The sequence below is a fragment of the Squalius cephalus genome (assembly GCF_949319135.1).
Source record: "Squalius cephalus genome assembly, chromosome: 5".
NCBI lineage: Eukaryota > Metazoa > Chordata > Actinopteri > Cypriniformes > Leuciscidae > Squalius > Squalius cephalus.
Genome location: NC_137126.1, coordinates 30694496 through 30717286, shown reverse-complemented (window position 1 = coordinate 30717286; position 22791 = coordinate 30694496). Strand labels below are relative to the sequence as shown.

The window sequence follows — 22791 nt, the reverse complement described above, 5'->3', positions numbered from 1 at the left end:
ATTGGCATGGTTTTATTTCAGTTAGCCTAAAAGCTAGTTTGATTTGCATTGAGAGATGATCTTATGGAAAGTACTCCATGCCAATCTCTAGGTATGGTGAAGGCTATGTGATGATGTGGGGCTATTTTAATTCCAAAGGCCAAGGGAACTTTATCAGGATGCATAGTATCCTAAAAATTAATAAAAAAAAAATACTTAAAAATAAAAATCTGCCTGCCTCTATGGGAATTTAACATAGGGGTGTACACACTTATGCACCATGTATTTTAAGGAAGAACATTTATTTATTTACGATACATTATTCATTCACAAAGAAAATTGGTGTCCTAAAAGGTTGGATTTTTCCTAATTTTTTAAATTAAGGGATTAAGTTCAATTTCCAAAATATGATTTTTTATTCCTCTTTTTAGTCAACTTTAGCATGGGTGTATTAACTTATGCATTGCACTGTATGTGAGTTTATGCATGGTTAGTAAAAATAAAATATATATTCAAAGGAGAATTTATTACTTTTCAAATTATACGTAGGAATTTGTTATTTAGAATTCCAGAGTCAATGGGAGATTCTTAAGGTACAGTCACATTTACTGTGCTCCTTGAATTCATTCTAAATAACAAATTCCTACATGTAATTTGAAAAGTAATAAATATAAATTCTCCTTTGAATATATATTTTATTGAATATATATTTTATTATAAACAATTCTTAGTGAATAATCAGAATAATGAAAATTGCATGTAAAAGGGAGTGAAGAGTTTTACTTGTGTCATGTAAACATCTTACTGCTATTAAGTCCTTACTCTGATTATTGGAAATAATCACGTTATTATATTCAGTGGTTAAAATTTGACAGAAAATTCGACATTTGACATCCGGGAACGGCAGGAATATCAAATGTCCCCGACCCCGGATGTCAAATGTCGAATTTTCTGTCGAATTTGAACCACTGGATTTATGGAAGCGAATTTGTAAAGCGAAATCAAATGGACTGAAAATTGCCTGTCGAATATTTTCGGTTGTATTTTTAAACAGAATGAACATTTTGGAAGGGAAATCTGAATGGTGAATATGGATTATTGAATTTTTAATAATGAAAACGTGTGTGAAATGTTTTGAATTGAAATATTCACATCTTAAATATACAACCATGTTGAATTTCAGCCCATAAAAATGCAAGCCCTAAAAATACAATGCATTAAAGGGATAGTTCGGCCAAAAATGATATTTAACCCATGATTTACTCACCCTCATGCCGTTCGAGATGCATATGTCAATCATTTTTCAGACGAACGCATTTTCAGTTATTTTAGAAAATGTCTTAGATCTTTCAGTGGTTATAATGTGAAGCTATGGGGTCCACCCTCCTTCAAGTCCCAAAATGTGCATGCATCCTTCACAAAAGTAATCCATCCGGCTCCAGGGGGATAAACGAAGGCCTTCTGAGGTTAATCAGTGCGGTTTTGTCGTAAAAATATACATATTTAAAACTTTATAAATGAAAATATCTTGCTTCCGGGCAACGGTCGACGCACGTTCACGGGAGATGGATGCCGGTGTATGACGTAGGACGGAATTAAAGTGTTGACATGCGGAATTAAAGTGTTGACATGCCTCTTTACTGCAATTAAAATTGCCATATGGCACATATTTTACTACGATTATGAGCTTAATCGTATCAATTTGATAAACGCAAAGCATTGTATTTACATGGGATTAATCACTGTATTGCCAAGGGTGCACGTAAACAGAGTCAGTTTAAAAAAACGTGTATGATTGGTCTTACATTTGCATACTAAATTGTGATTGGTCTTGTCGTCTTTGCATATGTTTAACAATTTATCACTTTTACACTGTACAAAGTCTGAGCTTATCTAGGCTAAACACTATTCTTTTGCTGCCTTGCAGTTGATATTTCCTTCAGTTAAGATATTGCTTATTTCAGTCAAGTTAAGATAGTGATTTTTGATTGTATATAATGATTTAACTAGGAAAACATAAGGTACAGTATTAAAGGTGCCCTAGAATTTGAAATTGAATTTATCTTGGCATAGTTAAATAACAAGAGTTCAGTACATGGACATGACATACAGTGAGTCTCAAACACCATTGTTTTGTCCTTCTTATTTAAATCTCGTTTTTGAAAAACACCCCTGAAAAATAGGCGAATCTCCACATAACACCGACTGTGACGCAACAGTCGGGATCATTAATATGTACGCCTCCAAAAATGTGCATATGCCAGCCCATGTTCAAGGCCAGGCAGAACTGCGCAGCCGAATCATCGTCCGAATCATTTTTCTTCGAGAGACATCATGGCTTGCAAACGAGCGAAGCATGGCAGTTGCTCAGTGTTTGGATGTACAAATGAACACAAAGGTATTTTTTTAGTTCCTTCATCCGAGCCTCTGGAGAACCAGTGGGTTATGTAAATGTCTGATGTGTAATTGTTCAAGTTCAGACGGATAATCTTTCTCTCAAAGTCGTTCAATACTGTTTATGCATCAGTAAATCAAGCCAGTGACTAAACGCTCAACTTCACGTCGTTTCTCTTGGTAGGATGAAAATAATTTTACTTAAACTGTGATTAATATACAGATAGCGATCAAAGATCAATCCCTTTCCAGTCGCCCAAGCTGTCAATCACACAGCGCGAGTTTATCTGGACACTTGCCAAAACTCGTTATGAAATCAATGACGCTGTTACACTGCACAACGAAGCTCTTACTGTACGTACATCATGTTTGCATTGGTGAAATCATTAGTGAGAGTGCAGAAACTGCGTTGCAATGATAAGATCTTCATTCACGTGATCAACAGGCTTACACTGAAGTCTCACAGCAGCCAATCACAGCAGTGGGCGTTTACACTGAAGTCTCACACAGACACGCCCCTTCAAACAGAGCGTTCAAATCAGAGGCTAAAATCAGGCTAGGAAAATTATATTTTTTATTTCTAAATTATAACAAATTTTTTATCTAAAAAACATACTAACATTATAAAGGCACCCCAGGAAACATTCTAAAATAATAAAATAATCCATGCAATGGCACCTTTAAGACTACACTACAGCCTTCTAAAGATAATACTGTGGCCAGAACCTCAAGAGCATTGAAATTAATGCCCTCTGACCAGAGATGCACATTACTTAGTATGCATGCAGCCGTTTAGGACCAAGGACAGCTCAAGACTAAACAAAATAAAAGCGAAAGGAAAAAAGGTGTGAGTCAAGAGACAAGACATGGCCAATAGTGAATACACAATAAGCTACTTGTCAAATGCTCACCAATTGATCATTCAGCCTTCAGGGTTTCTCATTCATATCACTCTAAAGTCAAAAAGAACAAATAAATAAAACCAAAAACAAATAAATGTAATGTTATGCTATTTAACACTTGCTTTTTCCTTTGCAGTTTCTTTAGTCCTTGGATACCACTTTAACCTATCGTGTCTTGAAACAGCTCCTGACTGGTGTTACGTGACCTTCTGTATAATTAGCAGTAGTTGTCAGTATCCAAAGGCCACATTAAATATTAATGCACCCTTCCCGTGTGTTTATGTGAGACAGAATGAATAGGAATGCAAGTCTAAAGATCTCAACAAGGACCTCTATCCTTGCTGGATTATGTGATGTGGTAATCCCCAAAATTATTGATTTTATATTTTCCAAAATATAAATGTCTCTGATTGTGACATCTGGAGAATGAAACACTACTGTGACACTGCTGATTATTACATACTACACAGTGTATACTTCATACTGCACATTGTTTTTTAAATAGTAGCATGTGAAGCAATATGCAATATACAACATGTGCACAATTATTTGAATACATTATATTATTGAATTTTTTAATCCAGTACAAGTATTGTGCATTTTATCCAGTTTTGTAAAACATGTATTAACTTTTGGCAATTCAATAAATGAGTAAAGAAGTAGACTAAAGATCATGGTGGTTTATTTGTAACTTTAAAAAAAAATCGTATTTGTCTGTAGTCCTGAACCACAATTAGATTGTGAGAAATGATCTGAGCTACGAGCAATAATTTAGCATCTTTAGAAGTATTAAAAAACAAGCTTATATAACACCCACTCCGATGCATCTCTAATAAGCTAGCCTTACACCTTTGAGGAAGTGGCAAATCTCGGCTTAAGAGTCACATCTTTATGCATGTCTTCAGCACATGTAGCAGTGAGCATTACTGCATTTATGACCCAACACTTTGAAGATTTGCTTGCCTCGTGACAACATCTCACTTAAATTGCTCCACTTTTGCTACATTTGTGCAAAAAGTCAAGATGTCAAAATCGAACTAAAATGACTACTTTTTTTTATAATTCACGTTTTGTGTCAGCATTCCTTACAGGACAAAATGAGTCTGCAAGAATGAAATTTTAATCTTATTGCTCAAGTGCAAAGTGCATTGAAATATTTAAGATATACTGCATAGCCATTGTTCTCTGTGCTAAGTTAAAAGCTGCAGCTGAATGCAGCAGAAAATAAATAAATAAAATAAAACTAAATAAATCCCCCCAAACCAAGGGTGGTCAGACTTCAAATTCAGGATTAAGAGCTGAATCCAGACGTCTTCTATAATCCTGTCTTGCATCTATGTCTAATTTCCATTTTATCAAAACGAATCTGCATAGTGCCCATAGTACTGGGCTTAAAGTTGACAAAGCTGCCATACTCAGCACTTAATGAAATTCCTTACTGATCTCACTCTCTCGGTTTGCAAGACTACAAGTGACATCACCATTTGTTTTTTATGACAGTCATCAAAACAATTTACTCAGAAACTCAATGCTCAAGAATCCAGTGCCACTTGTATTTCTAACACTATGCTGGAAACTATTTAAGCAATTTCCACAAATAGAGTACAAAAAGGGCTCTGAAAATAAAAATGAAGTATACTTTATTTATTTATTTATTTATTAATGCAAAGTGCACAGATTTAAAGGTTTTATCTCATTACCCAACATTAGGGAAACTCTCAAATGCAGAATGATCATGAACCACGAAACCTTCAAATACAGCTTTTCAAGAAAGTCTTTGGAAAGTCTGAATGCAATCTGGGTCACAATTGATACAATCACAATCAATTAAAGGCTGTATCCTAGCAACAGTCATTAAATGTGAGATTTTGGGGGTAGATTTTTTCACCACTTCTTCCCAACAGTCCTTACAAAACCCTTAAGTGTTACTAAAGGAAACAAGCTACAAACTAAGACAACAACAGGAGCAAAAAAGGAAGAAAAGTAGCCAGGTTAAAACCAGACCATTCTCAGTAGTAACTGAGTTATGGTCTGGCAAAGCTCCATAGACAAATCATTTCTAAAGGGGCGTCACCAACGGACGTCGCTCAAATGCCTCTGGGCGCAGTTGGATAGACCTAAAACCAATCAGAGCGATCGGCATCGTGTAAAGCCATATGCTGCGTCCCAATTCGCCTAAGTTACACTACGCCATAAAAGTATGTACCCTTTTTGTGAAGAAAAGGTATTTACTTTTGAATGTGTAGCAAAAAAGTAGGCAAGCTTTGGGACATACTACTTCGTCATCTTTATCGGAAAGATCTGTCGCGTGCATCCTGTCACTTAAACTGCCCTGTCAATCATCGTGTCACAGTTAAAATCCTCTATTAAATCTAATTTAATTTCCTACCGTTTCGGAGAGAAATGTAGCACGTTCATCTGCCAGTGGGTCTTTCATGGAGACTGTCCTCATGTGTTTGCAATTTGAATATAATAATGCATTTAAAAGTTGAACGGACGTCGCTCAAATGCCTCTGGGCGCAATTGGATAGACCTAAAACCAATCAGAGCGATCGTCATTGTGTAAAGCCCGCCTCAACGTTTCTGATTGGTGCCGCGATTTCTAGGCCATGGAAATGGGCTTGAATGAGCTCTTTGCCAGACTACTTCTCGAGCAAATCTGAATTTGCCGGAAGTTGTCTGGGTTTTCCCAGGCTAGAAGAAAAGGTTTGTAAGGATGACTGTCAAAGTTAAGTTTAAAGAAAACCCCCCAAAAAATAAAGTGCATCTGAGTAATGTCAAAAAAGTCTGTCAAATCAATCAGTCGGCACCTTGACATTGGGGTCAATGACAAATAAAGCTTCTAAAAAGTTTCGTTTTTTTATCTTTTCAAAATGGATGTAATGCATAGTTTATATATATCTATATCTATTATATCAGGGCTCAACACTATAAGGACTTTTTCTAATGGCCCAGTTGGGCCAGTGGTTCAAACTGTCACTTGCCCAGCCAAATTTTTCACTGGCCCCCACTAAAAAAATTATAAATCAGTCAATCAATAAATAAATTAAAAAGTTTTGTTGTTGATGTTTTGACCCATTTAACACTGTATTCTAATAAATAAGCCACCAACATTTTAGATACCGCTATAAACTTGATTGATTCCAATTTCAATACCCCAGCAAAAAACTACTAACCTAACTAATATTAAGTTAAAACATTATTATAGACAAGTGAGTCTTCAGTAATAAAATAAGAACAAATAAACAAATTATAAGCAACAGCTCAAATAAATAAAACAGAACAAAGAAAAAATAAACAGTGCTTTAAGTTTTTCCAGTCAAGTCTAACAGTATTCAGGTACACAAATTGAATAATCAAATGTAAAAAGACACTGCATAGTCTTCACTGTATAAATTAAATATAGATTAATCCTTGTTAAGGCTACAAAAGAATTTCAGTCAAGATCAGTGAGTGTTTTTATCTTTGTCTTTTGTTGTTTGATTGACACTAATGACACAGATTGCAGCAGGAATTTTAGGCTGCTGTCACTTTAAGACCAACTGCACAGATCCAATATACTGTTACACATGTGTTTTCTTTCTCATCTGTTCACATTCAGTTAAGACATAACCAACAGTGTTTACGAGAATACTCGGCAAGTTGGGCAGTTTGACATGCTCTGTTATGTGTATTTTTCTGTTTTTCTGTGACGCGAAAAACTCAATTCAGTAGCCTTCTCGCAAGCTGTCTCTCACAGACTTGCGTGAGAACTAAAATTAGTTCTCTTTTGCATATTTTTATGCTTGAATATGAATGGCTAAAAATCGACTGAATGCTTAAATTGATCAAACTTTCATGACGACAGAGCACCGGCTCGATCGAGCAAGTGAAAATTCCATCAACTGTCCCGAGCACTGCCTAACACATTATTATTTCACGAGTTCACACTTTAAATCAATTAAACAGAGTAACGATTATGCGTATTTGGTGTGCTGTCCGGGAGGAGGGCTCCGAGCTCGGAATTTTTGCCTGAACCTGTTGTTGTAAGAGTATTTAGGACTAGAAGTGAGGAGATGGGGTGGTGGAGGGATGCTGTTAAACTGTCAACGAACGGAGGTAAGTTTGCTGTATATATACACCTCTTGACTCATTGATTGGGTTGATTAACAGAGTGTGCTCCACTTGTGTCTAATTAGGTTTGATTATCTGAATGTGCTCCACATGTGTTTAATTAGGTTTAATTATCTGAACGTGCTCCTCCCAAACTTTGTTAATAAAACATCATTTTGTGGTTGTGTATTTTATTCATATCAATAATAAATAAATAAATTATAATAATAATACATTTATTATTACTATTATTACTACCCTGTGGTTCCGAAAATGGTATATTGATATTTTTTTAGGTATTGAATCGAAAAGGTATTGTATGAAATTCCAGTATCGTGACATTACTCAGGATAAATGAAAATGTAAGCTGAATATAGTAAACAAATAAACTATCATATAACTGTTATCTGGATATAGTAGCTTTTTATCTACACATTGCTTGTCGGTAAAGGGAGAAAGACAACTGGATGAAAGGCAGAAGAAGCCAAGACAAAGAGGGAAGAAAATATATGAGATCAGCCATCAAAAAATGCAGTAGTTATGCAACTGCTCACTTCACACACAATAAAAAAAATGCATTTATAATGTTGTCTGTTCGCTCTCTTAGGAATTTCACCTTTGGCACTAGGGATGCAAAAAACTACTTCCATTTGACGCTGCCATTGGAAACGACCTTGACCTGCATGGGATGCTGAGAGCGAGTTAGTTTCTCTGCTTGATTGGGATTTCCGCTTGACTTCAGACCAATGGGGAGTGTGTGTCATTTTGACAGAGTGTGCGCTTGAGGAATTGAGCAAGAGAGAGAGTGACAGAAAGGGAGAGAGGAAACAGTGAAAAGACTTCCGAACTAATTTCTTGGAAGCTGAGTCGGCAGAGCTACCTGCTGGGAGTGGGATGAGGGCCAATCAGTTGATGTCACACACCCCATGGGCGGGATTTAATAACCTTTACTGCGCTGGTGCACCAGAATGGCTTGAAATTTCATTTGGAGTTCCAAAAAAAAGTGTGTACGTGAGAAACGTTAAGAGAGAAAGAAACAGACAGAAATGGGTTTTCTCTGACAAGCTTTTGTCAACAACTCAATTTTTACAGATGTATTACATGCATACAAAACAGGAAACTTATGATTTTTTTTGTACTCACCAATGGCTGCTTTGATGTTGAGGTTTGTATATGGGCATGTGCTTGACTGAGTAGATGACAAGACGTGTGTACTGACAGGAACTCCCTGTGGTGCCATGTCACTAACAACAACCTCAGCCATTAGACCCAGCCAACAAAAATATGTTCTAAAAACGTTTTTGTTAAAGGGGTGGTATAATGCCCTTTTCACAAAATGTAAAATAAGTCTTTGATGTCCCCAGATTGTGTATGTGAAGTTTTAGCTCAGAATACCCCACAGATATTTTTACATAGCATGTTAAAATTGTCAAATTTTGAGGGTGAGCAAAAACGCACCGTTTTGTGTCTGTTCCTTTACATGCAAATGAGCTGCTGCTCCCGGCACAGAGGGCGGAGCTTCAACCGCTTGTGTCCTTATACCTCACACAGACATGCACTGAAAATTTCAAAAACTTTTAGCCTTTTATGTTCAAACCGGATTCTGACAATGATGGAGACGAGACTCAAGAAGAGGTGACAACATGTAGAATGCAACAGGACATTTCTGAACTGTTAGTTGATGAATTTATGTAGCTTATGTGTAGTTATCTTGTAGTCATTGATTAGCATATTCTGTCTTGATAATCTATAAATCGTGTTCCGGGGGCGGGGTTTATGTAAATTTTAGGGTTGGTGATGTCACTAACCCTGGAGGAATGTCGTGTAGTCCCTACCAGCCGTTTGTTGTAGTCCTTAAAAAGCGATTTCATTAAAAGCAAATATCTCCCTTTGCTTTGAACTTTGAGCGTTGTAACTTTGCAGATGTTCATGCTCAAACAGCAACATTACACACTAACTAAAGTTAAAAAAGTGAAATCATAATCAACCACCCCTTTAAAGGAGAACTCCGGTCAATTTTAACATTGAGCTCATTTTTTTGTAAATTTGGAGTGCTGTCAGTACAGAGAACAACGACAAAAATCGGTGTTGCCTACACCGTGTTATTCTCTTTTTAAAATTTGCACCCTGTTGACTTCAATGGGGCAAGTTTTAAACCTTTTAGCCTCTTAACATCCTTGATGTGTCATTACAAGTGCACAGCCATTGTGAGTAATTCCTTCAGAGTGAACGCGGTGAATCTGACTGCAGTAGATGTGAAAGATATGAATAAAAATGAAGTTAATTCAGCCAGCGCACATACCTGTATTTACTTCCTGTTTTCGGTCGAAGTCCACAGTAGTCGATTGTTCTCTGTACTGACAGCACTCCAAATTTACACAAAAATGAGCTCAATGTTAAAATTGACCGGAGTTCTCCTTTAACGTTCCCATTAAGTTAAAATAATGTTACTTCTGAATGTTCTCAGAATGTTCAAAACCTTTTTTTTTTTTTTTTACTTATGTTAACGTTAAGGGAACAATCCATTTGATCATTTTGCAAACATTATGCTACATTTAAATGTTCTCTGAATTATCTGAAACAAATCATTTTTAATGTTTAATTTGTAAAAACAACAGCAACAACACAAAAACAGACCAACAAAAAGAGAAGAGAACATTCCCTGTTAGCTGGAGAGGTGAGTTAATGTGTGCAAATGTGTATGTGTAAGTGTGATAGAAATGAAGAGAAAGAATTGGGCTTAAAAAAATCCATGTTAGTCAAAAACTTGTTTGAGCCTAACAACATATTGTCAGAATTTCAGACCCATCAGTGAATGACCTGGACTGCATGTGTATAAACAGCACAGAAACAGGTTTGCACAGTTCAAAATGACGTGTTTCATTCTGTTTAATGAAGTGTGGTGTTTGGACATGTGTCCACACAGAAGGACAACTCAAAAAACAGGGCCAAAGTATGAGGGCACCATCTGTCCCATGTGCACGTCTGCATTTGTGTTTGAACAACAATGTCAACACTCAAGCGTCCATGTCATATGTCCATTGTGCAAAGATTAAATATAAAGGATTATGAATTTATAGATTAAGGGCAGATCTTTATTAAATAACAAGGTCACACACATTTTATATACACTACCCTTCAAAAGTTTGCATCAGGAAGAATATTTTTGGAGAGAAATTAATACTTTTAGTGAGCAGGGTTGCATTAAGTGAATCAAAAGTGACAGGAAAGACATTTACAATGTAATAAAAAATGTCTATTTTTAAATAAAAACTAGAGTGTGCAGTTTCGTAGAGGCAAGCAATAGCAAGCCATCTTCGAAAGAAATAAAAAAATAAAAATAAGGTTCTCCCTTCAGAGAGCTCTCCAAAGCCATGCCTTCTTCAAAACATGACCGTGCCCAGCCAGAGCAGACTCTGCAAAGTGTCACGAGAGACGCCGTTAATGGAGGGTGGAACGCAACGCTTTCAAATTCCCTCATGTCTCATTCCCCAGTGAACATAACAAAGAACAATAATGACAAACGTAACAAATGCAACTTATTTACAGTTATTGTGAGAACTCAAAGGGGTTTTGTAAACTTTTTGTTTTGGTTTAGGAGGAACTGTAAAAGGTGGCTGCTGTTTGTCTGCCATTCTCGCTCAGTGACTCTAGCAATGTGATGAGGTGTGATGTCTGCGCAAGCATTGTGTGAAGGTTGACATCCTGGTATGACATCCAATCATTGCATTCGGTCCATCTTCTTGTACTTGAATATTTAAATTGGCAGGGCTTAAAAACATGCAAATAATAAACTTTCGTGATGATTCAGCATTGGCCCGTTCGGGACAGTGACAGTCCAGAGCTTTTGTCATGCTGGCCCCGGCCATCGGACAGTCCTTATTGTCGAGCCCTGAAAAGACTAAATTAAATCAATTGATTGATGCACTCCCCTGTGGATCTTTTAACTTGAACAAGCGTGGATAAGCAAGCGACAAATGCTTGGAAAGATTTGATGTGTTGCCTCATGATTTATAGCAATGTTTTCATTCAGACAGGTGCGGTAAGGTTAATTTTTTCATTTGTTTTGTAGGCAAAGTAATGCCAAAATTCACTTCTGCCCTCTCTATTAATCAGTTTGGGACGTGTAGAGTGAGATTTATCTGTGTCACAGTTATGTTTTGTTAGTTTTGTTATTTATGGACTTTCATTTGTCACGTGTCTTCCTTGTTCAGTTTCCCCGCTCCACATTTGTGTTACTGGTTTCAGCTGTGTATAATTAATTAGTCTCGTTTGGGTTTGCTATATAAGTTGAACCCTCACATTCATTCTCTCACATTCATCGTCATTCTCACATTCATTCTCTGTTCGGTCATGTTCACATTAGACGTGTTTCTCTGTCTTTATTGGATTATCTTGCCTGTGTGGATTTATTATATTCTTCTTCTGAGTCTTTGTCTGCCTGCCTACACACCCAGTATTATGACAATCTGTTTATTCCATCTTCTTGTCACATTTTTCACATCAGTTTGTGTAACACACTGGTGCATAGTGGTGAACTTCAGAACAGCAGCATATCAAGTAGTGAAAATATCAAAATCATGATATTGTACCATTTGAAATATAATATACACTGATATTTTTCCAGATCTGGAATACTGTGCAGCCAGTCAAACAAATTATTATATAAATTCTAAGCATTAAAACCTAGTTGCCATGAAAAAATGTGCATTGGTTTCTACATGTATACTAAATTAAAAGTAAGGGATAATCCATGGCTAGTTGTGCATTAAACAATTTTAATACACGACGTGGAGGCAAAGAACCACCTGATGTGAAGTGCGTTTAAAATGTTTAATGCACAGCTAGCATGGATTTTCCCGCTTATACCATTGTCATTTGCCAGCATTGCAGTGCAATATTTGACCGCAAGGGTTGAAATAACAGTTATTTTTGTCAGTTATGACTCGTTAAATCTAGAATTCTACCTACTTTGAATCAGACAGAGATAAAGTAGTGCATAAGATTACATTTACTTAAAAAATTATAGCATTTAATTGAATTATCTCGAAGAGAGAGAGAGATGAGAGATGCGTGTGCAAATTACCTACATCTGTTCTGCGTCTTATTAGAACTTAACATCTGACAGAAATTTGCTTTAAAAATCACCTTTCCAAAATGAACAATCACCCATTTCATAAAATGACTCACACAAACACTTATATGCCATTTTCAATTTACTCAGCAACGACATCCTAACAGACCATTACAGGCTCACGCACTTTCCCTCTCTGTCTCTCTCTTATACACGCACACACACAAACAAAGGCCTCAGTTGGGCCAAATGGCTTTCCGTGACAAAGTAGAAATGAAAGAAAGAAGCAAAGAGAGCGTAGATCAGGGAATAGAGGAGGAGTGAAGGGAAACACAAGAAGAGGAGAAATGACAGGAGCAGAAACAGGGAATGAGAGAGACTCCTACATAGAGAGAGAAAGAGAGAGATAAACAATCTCCCTCAAGTAGAGCAACCATCTCTCTCTTTCTCTTTCCATTTCTTTTTCTCAAGCCCTGAGGCAGTTTTCTCAATCACAAAACAAACTAAAAACCCAACAGATAGTGAAGTTCAGATAGAGTGTGTTTGTTTCAGCATGTTTGTGTGGAGTTTGGCCAAATGTTTTTGATGCTCAAACACCCTTAAAGTTTCAGGACTCAGGACATGTTTCAGCAGAGTTGGGGGGGTTGCCATGGTGATAAGGGGGTACTGGTCTTGCGTAACTGGTTAACACTGACAGAAATAGTCCTGAGAAGTGAAAGGGAGTATGAGAGAGAGGACAGTGAATGAGAGTAGAAGAAAAGCAGCAAAAGAGGGAGGAACCCTGCTGAGCGCACCGACTGAGAGTGGGGTGGAGGATTTACTCAGGGCTTCATTCATTTTATTACGACTTACAGAAATTACAACACAAACATTTTGAGACTGTTTATGTCAGTTTATTAAGATGAAGAATTCAAATGCAGTGGAAAGCCTGTGTCCCTGAATATACATACTTTAAAATGTATGTGGATGTCAATTACTCAATAATTTAGATATATAACATCTATGTGAATCAAATGTGAATCATGACAGCTTGTGGTATGGGTTGGAGGGAGATATGTTGAGCTCATGGATGCTAGTGCATGTAGGCCATTACACTGCATCTGTCCCTGGGCTACTGCACAACAATGAAGCCTTTCATTCTCTCTGTAGCCCCATGTCAGCCCCCTCCCCATTAGACACACACACACCACTTGCTCCCTAACTGCTACCACCTCCTCTCCCTGTCCTCTCCCCTCATCTTTCCTTTCCGCTCCTCTCCTCCTGACCTCTTTATCACATTCTCTCACTGGTTTTGTAAGACAGTCATTGGCATCAGCTTCACAGTCGAACACGGACACAGGAAGATTTAAGATTTATTTAAAGGAGTAGTTCACTTCAGAATAAAAATTTCCTGATAATTTACTCACCCCACGTCATCCAAGATGATGTTCATGTCTTTCTTTCTTCAGTAAAAAAGAAATTAAGTATTTTTTGTGTTGAAGCCCTCTATATGGAGAAAAGGCCAAGAATTTTTTCCTCAAAAACCTTAATTTCTTTTCTACTGAAGAAAGAAAGACATGAATATCTTTGGATTATGTGGGGGTGAGTAAATTATCAGGAAATTTTTATTCTGAAGTGAACTAATCCTTTAATATCAATGTATGGATAAATTATCCATAAATAATGGATAATTTGTATGGATAAATACTTTAATACTTTGTCCATCCTTTTTTAGGATGTCTGTTCACATTGTCTGTACAATGCGTACTGTCCGTGTCTGAACAACAGCGTGAGTGCGAGAGACCTGAGCGCTTGAAAACAAAGTCCACTAGATGTGGTACTCAGAGTGTACTCTGAAAGATTATTAAAATGTTCTTCACACAAAGAAAAACATGGTTCTTATAAGAACCGAAAGGTTCTTTAGGGAACCAACAATGGTCTTTCTATGGCATCACTGTGAACACTTTTATTTGTAAGTGCTGTTTTGGTGTAATGAAGAAGTTATGTTAAGGAGGAACACTAGAATTCATTGAAATCAAAGTGAACATTTCCCTTTAACCAATGAGTCATACTTAACTTATATTTGCTTATCCATGCATTCATTCACTGACCTATAAAATCATGTGACTGACAGTGGCAGATGTAGGAATGAAGTTATCAAATTAAATATGACAAGTTCATTTGAGCACTGAAACTGGACAACATAACTCAATGTGCTATCGGAAATATTGTTTAAATGATTTTTAGTTTAAATCACATTTTAGTTTTAATTTGGAAATTGTGAATTACTACAGACATGATTTCTGGATCAGTACATGACACTATTCATTTATCAAGATCATTGTTGATATTGTATGTATCGGTTTCTATACAAATGTCAATTGTAGCATAAAGACACACTGTAAAAAATGGTAACCTGCAAATGTTACATTAAAGAGCTGTTTTTTACTTAATTTGATTAATAAAAATGGATTTTGTTGGTGTAAATGAATGTATTTAGAATGATTCAGCAATATTAAATAATATATTTTTTACTTGACCAGTTAAATTAGATGTTATCAATTTTAGGTTACCATTTTTTAGGCTACTTGCACACACAAACACACAAAGATGAATGCATATTCAAATATGGAGCCCTGCACATGACATGCTGGAAAAAAATATGTATATCGTGGCCACCAATTAGCAATTCGTTCCCACAATTTACTAACACGTCAGCACGTTTTGCTAATTTGTTCCCTAGTTTTAAGTAAATTGTGCGCAAATATACAAAACTGTCCCCATAAGGTAGCTAAACCTAACAAAACCTCCCTGTGGTTACGTTCAGCTGACATCCTCAATTAGAAAAATTATTCAGAAATTGATTTATTCCATAAATCTAAATCTTCATTATAAATATGATTTTTTTTTTACTTTTAGGATCAGGTATTGGGTTTGTATGTAGTCATTATAATTAATTTAATGCCAATATTTAGTTCCAGTCCTCTAATCCGATTGGACAAGCAGAGTTTAAGAGTTTGTATCACTCTGGCGGTATGTGTCCACAGTGTTCTGACCGGAGTATGTGAGTGATGATGAGGGACAGCAGAGCATATGTCATATTGCTTTATTACATAAAATCAATAGACGTCTATGGTATGAACACATTTAGATAAACATGTATGAGTGTGTGGGGTCACCGGACATCGCTGTTGCTATACTGTAATTTTTCATATAAAAATCAATATGCACTAAGGAAAAGAATAACGTTCTTTCATCTGGCAGTTTGCCTGAACTGATGTGCTCTAGAGTGTCATAGATGCATCAGAACTCATACAGACTAAATCAGCCGCTACATCATCTACAGCCTTTTCCTTTACATTACATACAGATATTTCTTGTGTTTGCTTTTCTCATTCTTCAAATATAAAATGCTAACTCTACTTCACACACCTAGGAATGAACTAAAAGTTCATAACAGACACTTCCTAATACACACCATATATAATAACATTACTATTTATCTTTCAAAAGACACACACTGCACTATGTTCTATTCATGGCTTCATTTTACAGATTAGATCCGTTGAGAAATGAAGGAACAAAACAATTAAAGTCTTAATTATGTTAGACTACAGTATTCCCTGGTTAAAATAGATGGGGTTTCCCAAAAGGAAGGGACAGAATGACTGAGTAACCATGAGAAAGAGGGGAAAAAAAAGGGACAGGGTCTCATATGACTTGCAAAGGTCAGATACATGATTATGTGTTGTTTCCTTCACTGGAAACGGACCACTTACCAGTTATTTTTAATTCTGATAACATAAGACCTAAGGAGCTGTCAATCACATACTGGCATTCCTAAGAGACATTTTGCAAGCTGGCCTTTCACCCAATCATCACAGAGGGACAGATAGAAAGAGAATGCTGTCAAGTGATGTATCTACTGAATGACCTCAGAGAGGGTCCACGGAGGATCCACACAATCTTCAACGTCAGCATTATACTCACACATACATACAGAAGGTCTGGGTGTTATGAATCTGCTTACAGGTCAACAATAGAAAAGTGTGATTACTGACCATGTGCATATACTGGGTAGGACTGCTTTATATGTAGAAGTGAAAAAAATTGCAAAATGAGTCCCAAACAAGTCAAGAAAAGGGAGAATCAGCATATTAGAATCAAATCAGCATATTTGAATGATTTCTAAAGGATTGTATATACGAGCCAACAGAAGGTCTTCTGTGGCACTTCGCAAAATTTGAATGATGTTATGAGAGAAATGTGTCACAAATTCAACACAGTGCATTGCACTCTACTGCGTATGGGGCTGCGTAGCCGCAGACCAATCAGAGTGCCCACCCCAGTCCACCGCTGAAAGCGCCTATAATGAGCTTTGGAACTGGACCTTGGAGCAGTGGAAGAAGGTTGCCTTGTCCAATGCTGAGTCCCCTTTCTTCTACATCCAGGGTTTTTCCTGGGTCAAAATTGGTCTTCGGTGGTGACTGACGAACATGGCCAATTGGCCATCCACACACAAATACAAAGTCACCTTCCCATGTGAACTGCGAGCTCAGTACCGACAATAAATCCCCCCCAAAAAATAAAAAATTCCAAAGAAACAGTTTGTAATATTAACGTATTCTGTTTATTAATGAAATAAAAATAATCACTGTCAAGACGGATCATAAAACAAAATGTCTAGAATGATTCTATTTTTAAAAATCTGTATATTTACATGTAAAAAGTCACTGAGTGACTGATTTGAAAAGTTCAAAAAGAACAACAAAGTAACATATAACATAGAAAAAGTGGAAGGTCTGTTGTTTTGCATTTCACACACTCCAAGACTTAATGCACATATCATTTAACATACAGTATCAGATCCCCCCCCCATGCAAAACACCTGCTGAACAAAAACGCCGCCGTTTTGAGCAGTGTTGAACGGATTCTGAATTAAACAAATAACTTAAACACCTCCGATTGGCCATTGCGTTCAGACGTTCAACAGATATGTCTGTGATTGGCTACAAATCTCAACGCTACAAAAACATGTTGTAAATAGAAACCTTTCCACAGAGCCCAAACACAAACACTCACGGAAGCATCTTAAAGCAATTGGCTATCAGCGGGTAGAGGTATCATCACATTAAATAAAAAACAAAAACTCTCAACACTCAAACTTGAGCTGTAACAACTGTTCATTCAGGCATGCTTATATGAAGCCCCACATGGAAAACTTCTCCATTGCATAAAATAAGCTATTTTTTAGTATTACTTTGTGGTTTTATGTACATACTCACACACATTCACATCAGGTGTGCAAGGAAAGCTGCTCATCAGGGCTTGATTTAAAGGGCTGATTTGTCACTCAAAACATCATCCAATGATATTTATGAAAGCTCATTTACTCGCTAATAAGGGGGGGGGGGGGGAAATGTTACAGAGAGAAAAGAGAAAGAAATAGACTGTATAAGAAGGTCAGTACGAATTATTTACTGTTGTTTTCAGCAGAATTTAACCCAACAAAGGCATGAATTCTAGACTTGTCTCTAAGGGAACCCGCTAACCCAGGAATCATCAGCAGTGAAACACATTAAACAAACTGACACTGACATCCCCCTAAAATGTCCAGAACAACCCACAATCAAGTTCTTAATCCCTAAACCCTGATGCATGAAGCTAGAAGCATGAGTTTCAGAGTGCGTTTAAGAGATGACAAAACCATACAAATCCATCCTTATTTAGATCAGGTTCTCACAATGCTTGGTATAAACATCAACTCTGTCAACTCAGGGTTTGATTCAGAGTTTGTGATTAATTATAACTATAATCAGTGAAGAGAAGAGAAGAGAAGAGAAGAGAAGAGAAGAGAAGAGAAGAGAAGAGAAGAGAAGAGAAGAGAAGAGAAGAGAAGAGAAGAGAAGAGAAGAGAAGAGAAGAGAAGAGACTAATACATATAAGCAGCAGGATAGAAAGGTTTATGAAAATCATGGAGCTGAAGCACTTTGATCTTTTAGCAGGCCTGTCACAAGCTCTAAAGGTAACAAGTCATGCACATACACACATTCCTGCTCTCTGTGATCAAGCAGCAAATCATGACAACTTAAATTGTCTTAGAAATGGCCTTCAGTCTGAACTACAAGGTTCGTTTGGTGTGAGTACAAGGCAAGTACATATAGAAAATTAGCACACACACATACACAAACTGACCAATCAACCAAAATAAAGGCAGTCATTTCCAATTTCCGTTAGCTGGACACCCCGCAGAGATCACTCATGGAAAATAACAAGGCTTTCTGTGCCCCAGTGAGTCTGTGAGTGTGATCTCTCTTTTATCAGTGTGCAGGGAATGAAATATGAAACCTCAGGTGCAAAAATACTATCAGTACACACCCTTAACTAAGCACACACAGACTCTGCAGAGAATGTGATAAATATAGAGGAACAGACTGTTTTTTTCCCCAGCTAATGAGTCTTACACTGCAAAAGACGTGTCTGAGAAAACAGCTGCTGTGGGCCAATCAGTGGTGATTACTCAGCACTTAAGAGTCTGTGTCTGTGAGAGAAAGTGTCTGACAGACTTACCCTGATTCGTCTCATAGCAGCGACAATCTCCATGCGACTGTTGGGTCTTGGGACATCCAGGCTGCCAACATACTGAAAAAAAAACATGCGTGAATGTTAGATGAAGAGTGTTCTGTTTAAACTCTGATATTAAATGCAACAGAGGAATCAGCCGGTCTAAAATGAATGAGGCAGCTCCATTTGCACAAACACACATAAACACACTTTCTAGGTTAATGAGTGCAAAGTTACTTTTACATCGGCAGGACAAGAACTGCATAGGCAACAACAATATGCTAACTTATTCAAAAGACAAATTAAAAATATGCCTGTGCAAATTTATTATGCCTCAAGTTTGATTATTTGCATACACAATAAAAAAATAAAAAATAAATAAAAAATCAGGGACAGAAATGAATGAGGGCAAGACCCAACATTATATATTTGTAAATGTGAAGGGTAGATCAGTGCCAGCCGCAAATAACACGCTTAACCAAGTATAGGCTCTGTGTTTACAAACAACATTGTGTTCATTCATGGCTTTAATGACCTGTTCTATGGAGATGTTGACTTTAAATACTTATCTCCAGCTTCCAAAGGCTAAATCCAGCTGAGAGGGACAACAATACTGACAACAGTTCAGCAAAAATAGCAACAATACAGCTGATTTAAGCTCTGAAAGACAAGACCGCAATATGTGACCGAATGTGAGTGGTTCTAGGTCTTGGCTTTCCAGCCAATAAAATTCCTGGAAGATAATCCTGCATTACAAATTGGAGCTAAAATTACTCAGCAATAGGCTTCTGAGTAGCTCAGTATACAAAGGCTTTAGGTTTCCTGGGACATTTAACTGTCTGCAGATATGAAACGCTGACAGATAAGCTCTCTGGGAAAACACCAGTATGAGAAAACAGACTCAAATTTTAATGGAATATGCAAGATGCAGATGTATTTAAGAAATTACTACGGTAAAAATAGAAGAGTTATACGGGACCTTAAAGCATGTGCTGGCTTTCATTAATGGGCACAACTTAAATATTTATTAAGTCACTTAGTGGTCATAAGCAGGCAAGTCAGAAATGCTGCGAGTACGCCAAACAGGACACTGGTTGGTGTATATGAATATAGGCAATAAATAAAACCAATTTATAATCCTAAATAGGTTTATAGTCAGATTTCATGTAATGAAGTTTATTACAGCATAGGGCTAAAAAATCTAGCAGCTGTTTGTTGCTTTTAGTGGTGGACAAAATACACTTACTATACCAAAACGTCAGCCATTGATTGCAAATTGATGTTCAATGTCTCACTATACCAAGGCAGCTCAATATGTTTTTGAGACACAGCCAAGTAGGGGTTTATTCAATGAAATGTTAATGATTCAATGTCAAAGTCAGATCTAAACCACAGCTTCTGAAGAAACCAAATAGCCTACCCTCCAGAGTTTTAAAGACATCTCGGCTCAGTTAAAGTAGCCTACCAGTGTAACCAGCCGTGCAGCCATTAATGGGAAAGTTGAGCCAGACACCAAAAATAGTGTCGGTGAAAAAAACCCTCTGCATATGGGTTAGTGACATTTCTCGTCTGGATCTATGAAGTTAATCAAAAATACATTAAAAAGCACGGTGAACATTTTTTCCAGATTCTGAATTAAAAGTAAATTGAATTATTTATTTATTTGATAAAGTCAAAATAAAAACGGGGGGTGAAACGTAAGCTTAAGTAGTTCAGATATTGTTCAGATTTATTAATAAAAAAGAAGGGGGAAAAATCAGTTAACCAATGTTGTTTTCAAAAATTATGCAAATTCAGCATGGCGCAACCAACATGCAGAAAGCATTGGTTGTCATAACAAGAAAACAATTAAATAGTGAGGTTTTTTAATATTCCATATTTTAAATATCTTACCTTTTTATAAAAATGCTCTTAAACGGGTAACCGTAAAAAAAAAAAAAAAACTTTCTTGATCAATGACTCAATTTCAAAATATTTGTGATGAAAATATTATAACCTTATTATAAACATTATAGCTATATTTAATATATATTTATTTAAATATATATTTAAATACTTGTTTAAAAAAATTAATATTAAGAATACATTTCTATTAACTTGGCACGTGTGTTTTAAACTCGATTAATAAAAGATTTCTCCTTATTTTTCTCTCTCGAACATAGGCTAATATCCAAACGTTTATTCGGTGGCATTTTCACTTGTTTTCACCTAGAGTCTGGTGTCATCGCTGCTATCCAAAACATGATAATCATGATTGTCTGATGTATAAATTACCCTACACAGCAAGTGACCCATTTGACGTACATAGGCTATACTCCAAACGACTACACAAGGTATCGGTTAATAGTATAACTAACAATGTTAATTGCTACGTTTACAGTGGAGATAGTCAGTTTCACCTTGGCTTGGAAGTGTATTCCGTGTTGATACGCTTCCTCGTTGTGAAGCGGGACTCGCGAATCCGCCACATCGTCCACCAGGTTGTACCTGTTTCTCCCGTGCATTTTCATTGGGACCCGTCCGGATGCTCGGCGAGAAATTTCTTCTGCCAGTCCCCAAGCTTCAAAACTACTGCCAACTAAAAAAAGATAGCTCTAGTTTAACAAGCAAAAACAAGTCGCCGATACAAGAGCGATTCAAAGCGAGGGAGCCCATTATAGTAGCAGGCAGCCCGGGAAAAGCTCAATGAAATCACAGGCTCTTCAGCACAAAAGAAATGGGTTGGGCGCCTCTATCCCCCTCTCAGCCCTCAGACATCAGCTGCGTTTATACAAGCCTGGCTTCGGCTCAAGTTGTTGAAGTGCCTCAGCAAGGAAGTTTATTAAAAGATGTGCTATGGGTGAATTCTGCACGCCTCGTGTGCTAATGACATGCTTTATTTGCGTTGCTCTCTTCTACCTCTGATGCAATTCTCATGGAGCAAAGTTCCGTCTGCTGAACAGCATTCAAGTCTTTCAAACACCACATTTAGCATAATAAAAGCGCACTTCCTTATAGTTCAGCATTGATGAATTTCAACAGAACACAACAGTTCTCATAGCCTATATTTAAAAGTTCTCTAGGCCTAGGTAAAAACATCAACAATTAGTCCTGGATTTTGGGGGACTAGCCTACTACACGTTTTGATAGGCTATGCATTTTAATATACAAGTCATGTGTATAGATTCTGCAGCTTTGAAAACATTCAGAAAATGGGTTGCATTTGGAAACAGGTTCTATTAAATGGGCCTTTTTGCTCCACAAAGCAGAGATCTGGGTCTGAGACTGAATTTACAAAGATTTAAAGGTAGCCTATATGCAATGTTTTTCATAAACACATTTTGTTATACTGTTTAAACTCTCTTCACATCCTGATAGCAATCAATAATAGAAGTGGTCTAAATATTAACCAAAAAAAATTCTTCTGTGTAAGACTCAGGATCAAAAAATGTTCGTCCAATCATTGCATTCAGTCCAAATGCAATGGATGTCCTACTTCTCAACATATATATTCCATACCTCCGCGCACCCTGCTCACGCAGACATCACACCTCATCAGCGCGTTCCGCAAGGCTATACGCAGAGTTGTAGACAGACAGTCACCGAGTGCTGCAAACAAACAGCAGCCACCTTTACAGTTCCTCCTGAACTAAAAGAACGAGCTTATGCTGCTTTAGCTTATGCAAATGGCAACAGGTGATGTTCGTACTTGGAGCCGTTCACGGACTCTGAATTATGCATTTCTATGGCAAAACTATCAATGCCGAAATGAATCTGCAGCAGTCAGGTGGTACAAAGTCAGAGCTCTAGGTTGTTATACGTTCATTA

At 37.0% G+C, this 22791-nt stretch overlaps 1 protein-coding gene across 2 annotated transcripts in view; it reads right to left on the bottom strand.

Annotated features, from left to right (window-relative positions):
- LOC307158366 (carboxyl-terminal PDZ ligand of neuronal nitric oxide synthase protein) overlaps positions 1-21991 on the bottom strand; it is a 48264-nt gene extending 26273 nt beyond the window's left edge. Inside the window, exons 1-2 of one of the 2 annotated variants that reach the window (XR_013821219.1) lie at positions 21384-21991; positions 18991-19062 (exon numbers count right to left, since the gene is read on the bottom strand). Coding sequence is in view for 1 of the 2 variants with exons in the window: in XM_079870863.1 (XP_079726989.1) it covers positions 18991-19062; positions 21384-21494 (183 nt within the window). In the remaining variant the exon portion in view is untranslated. The remainder of the gene's footprint in view (positions 1-18990; positions 19063-21383) is intronic. The other variant, XM_079870863.1, reaches the window with a different exon arrangement.
- Between the last annotated feature and the right edge of the window lie 800 nt (positions 21992-22791).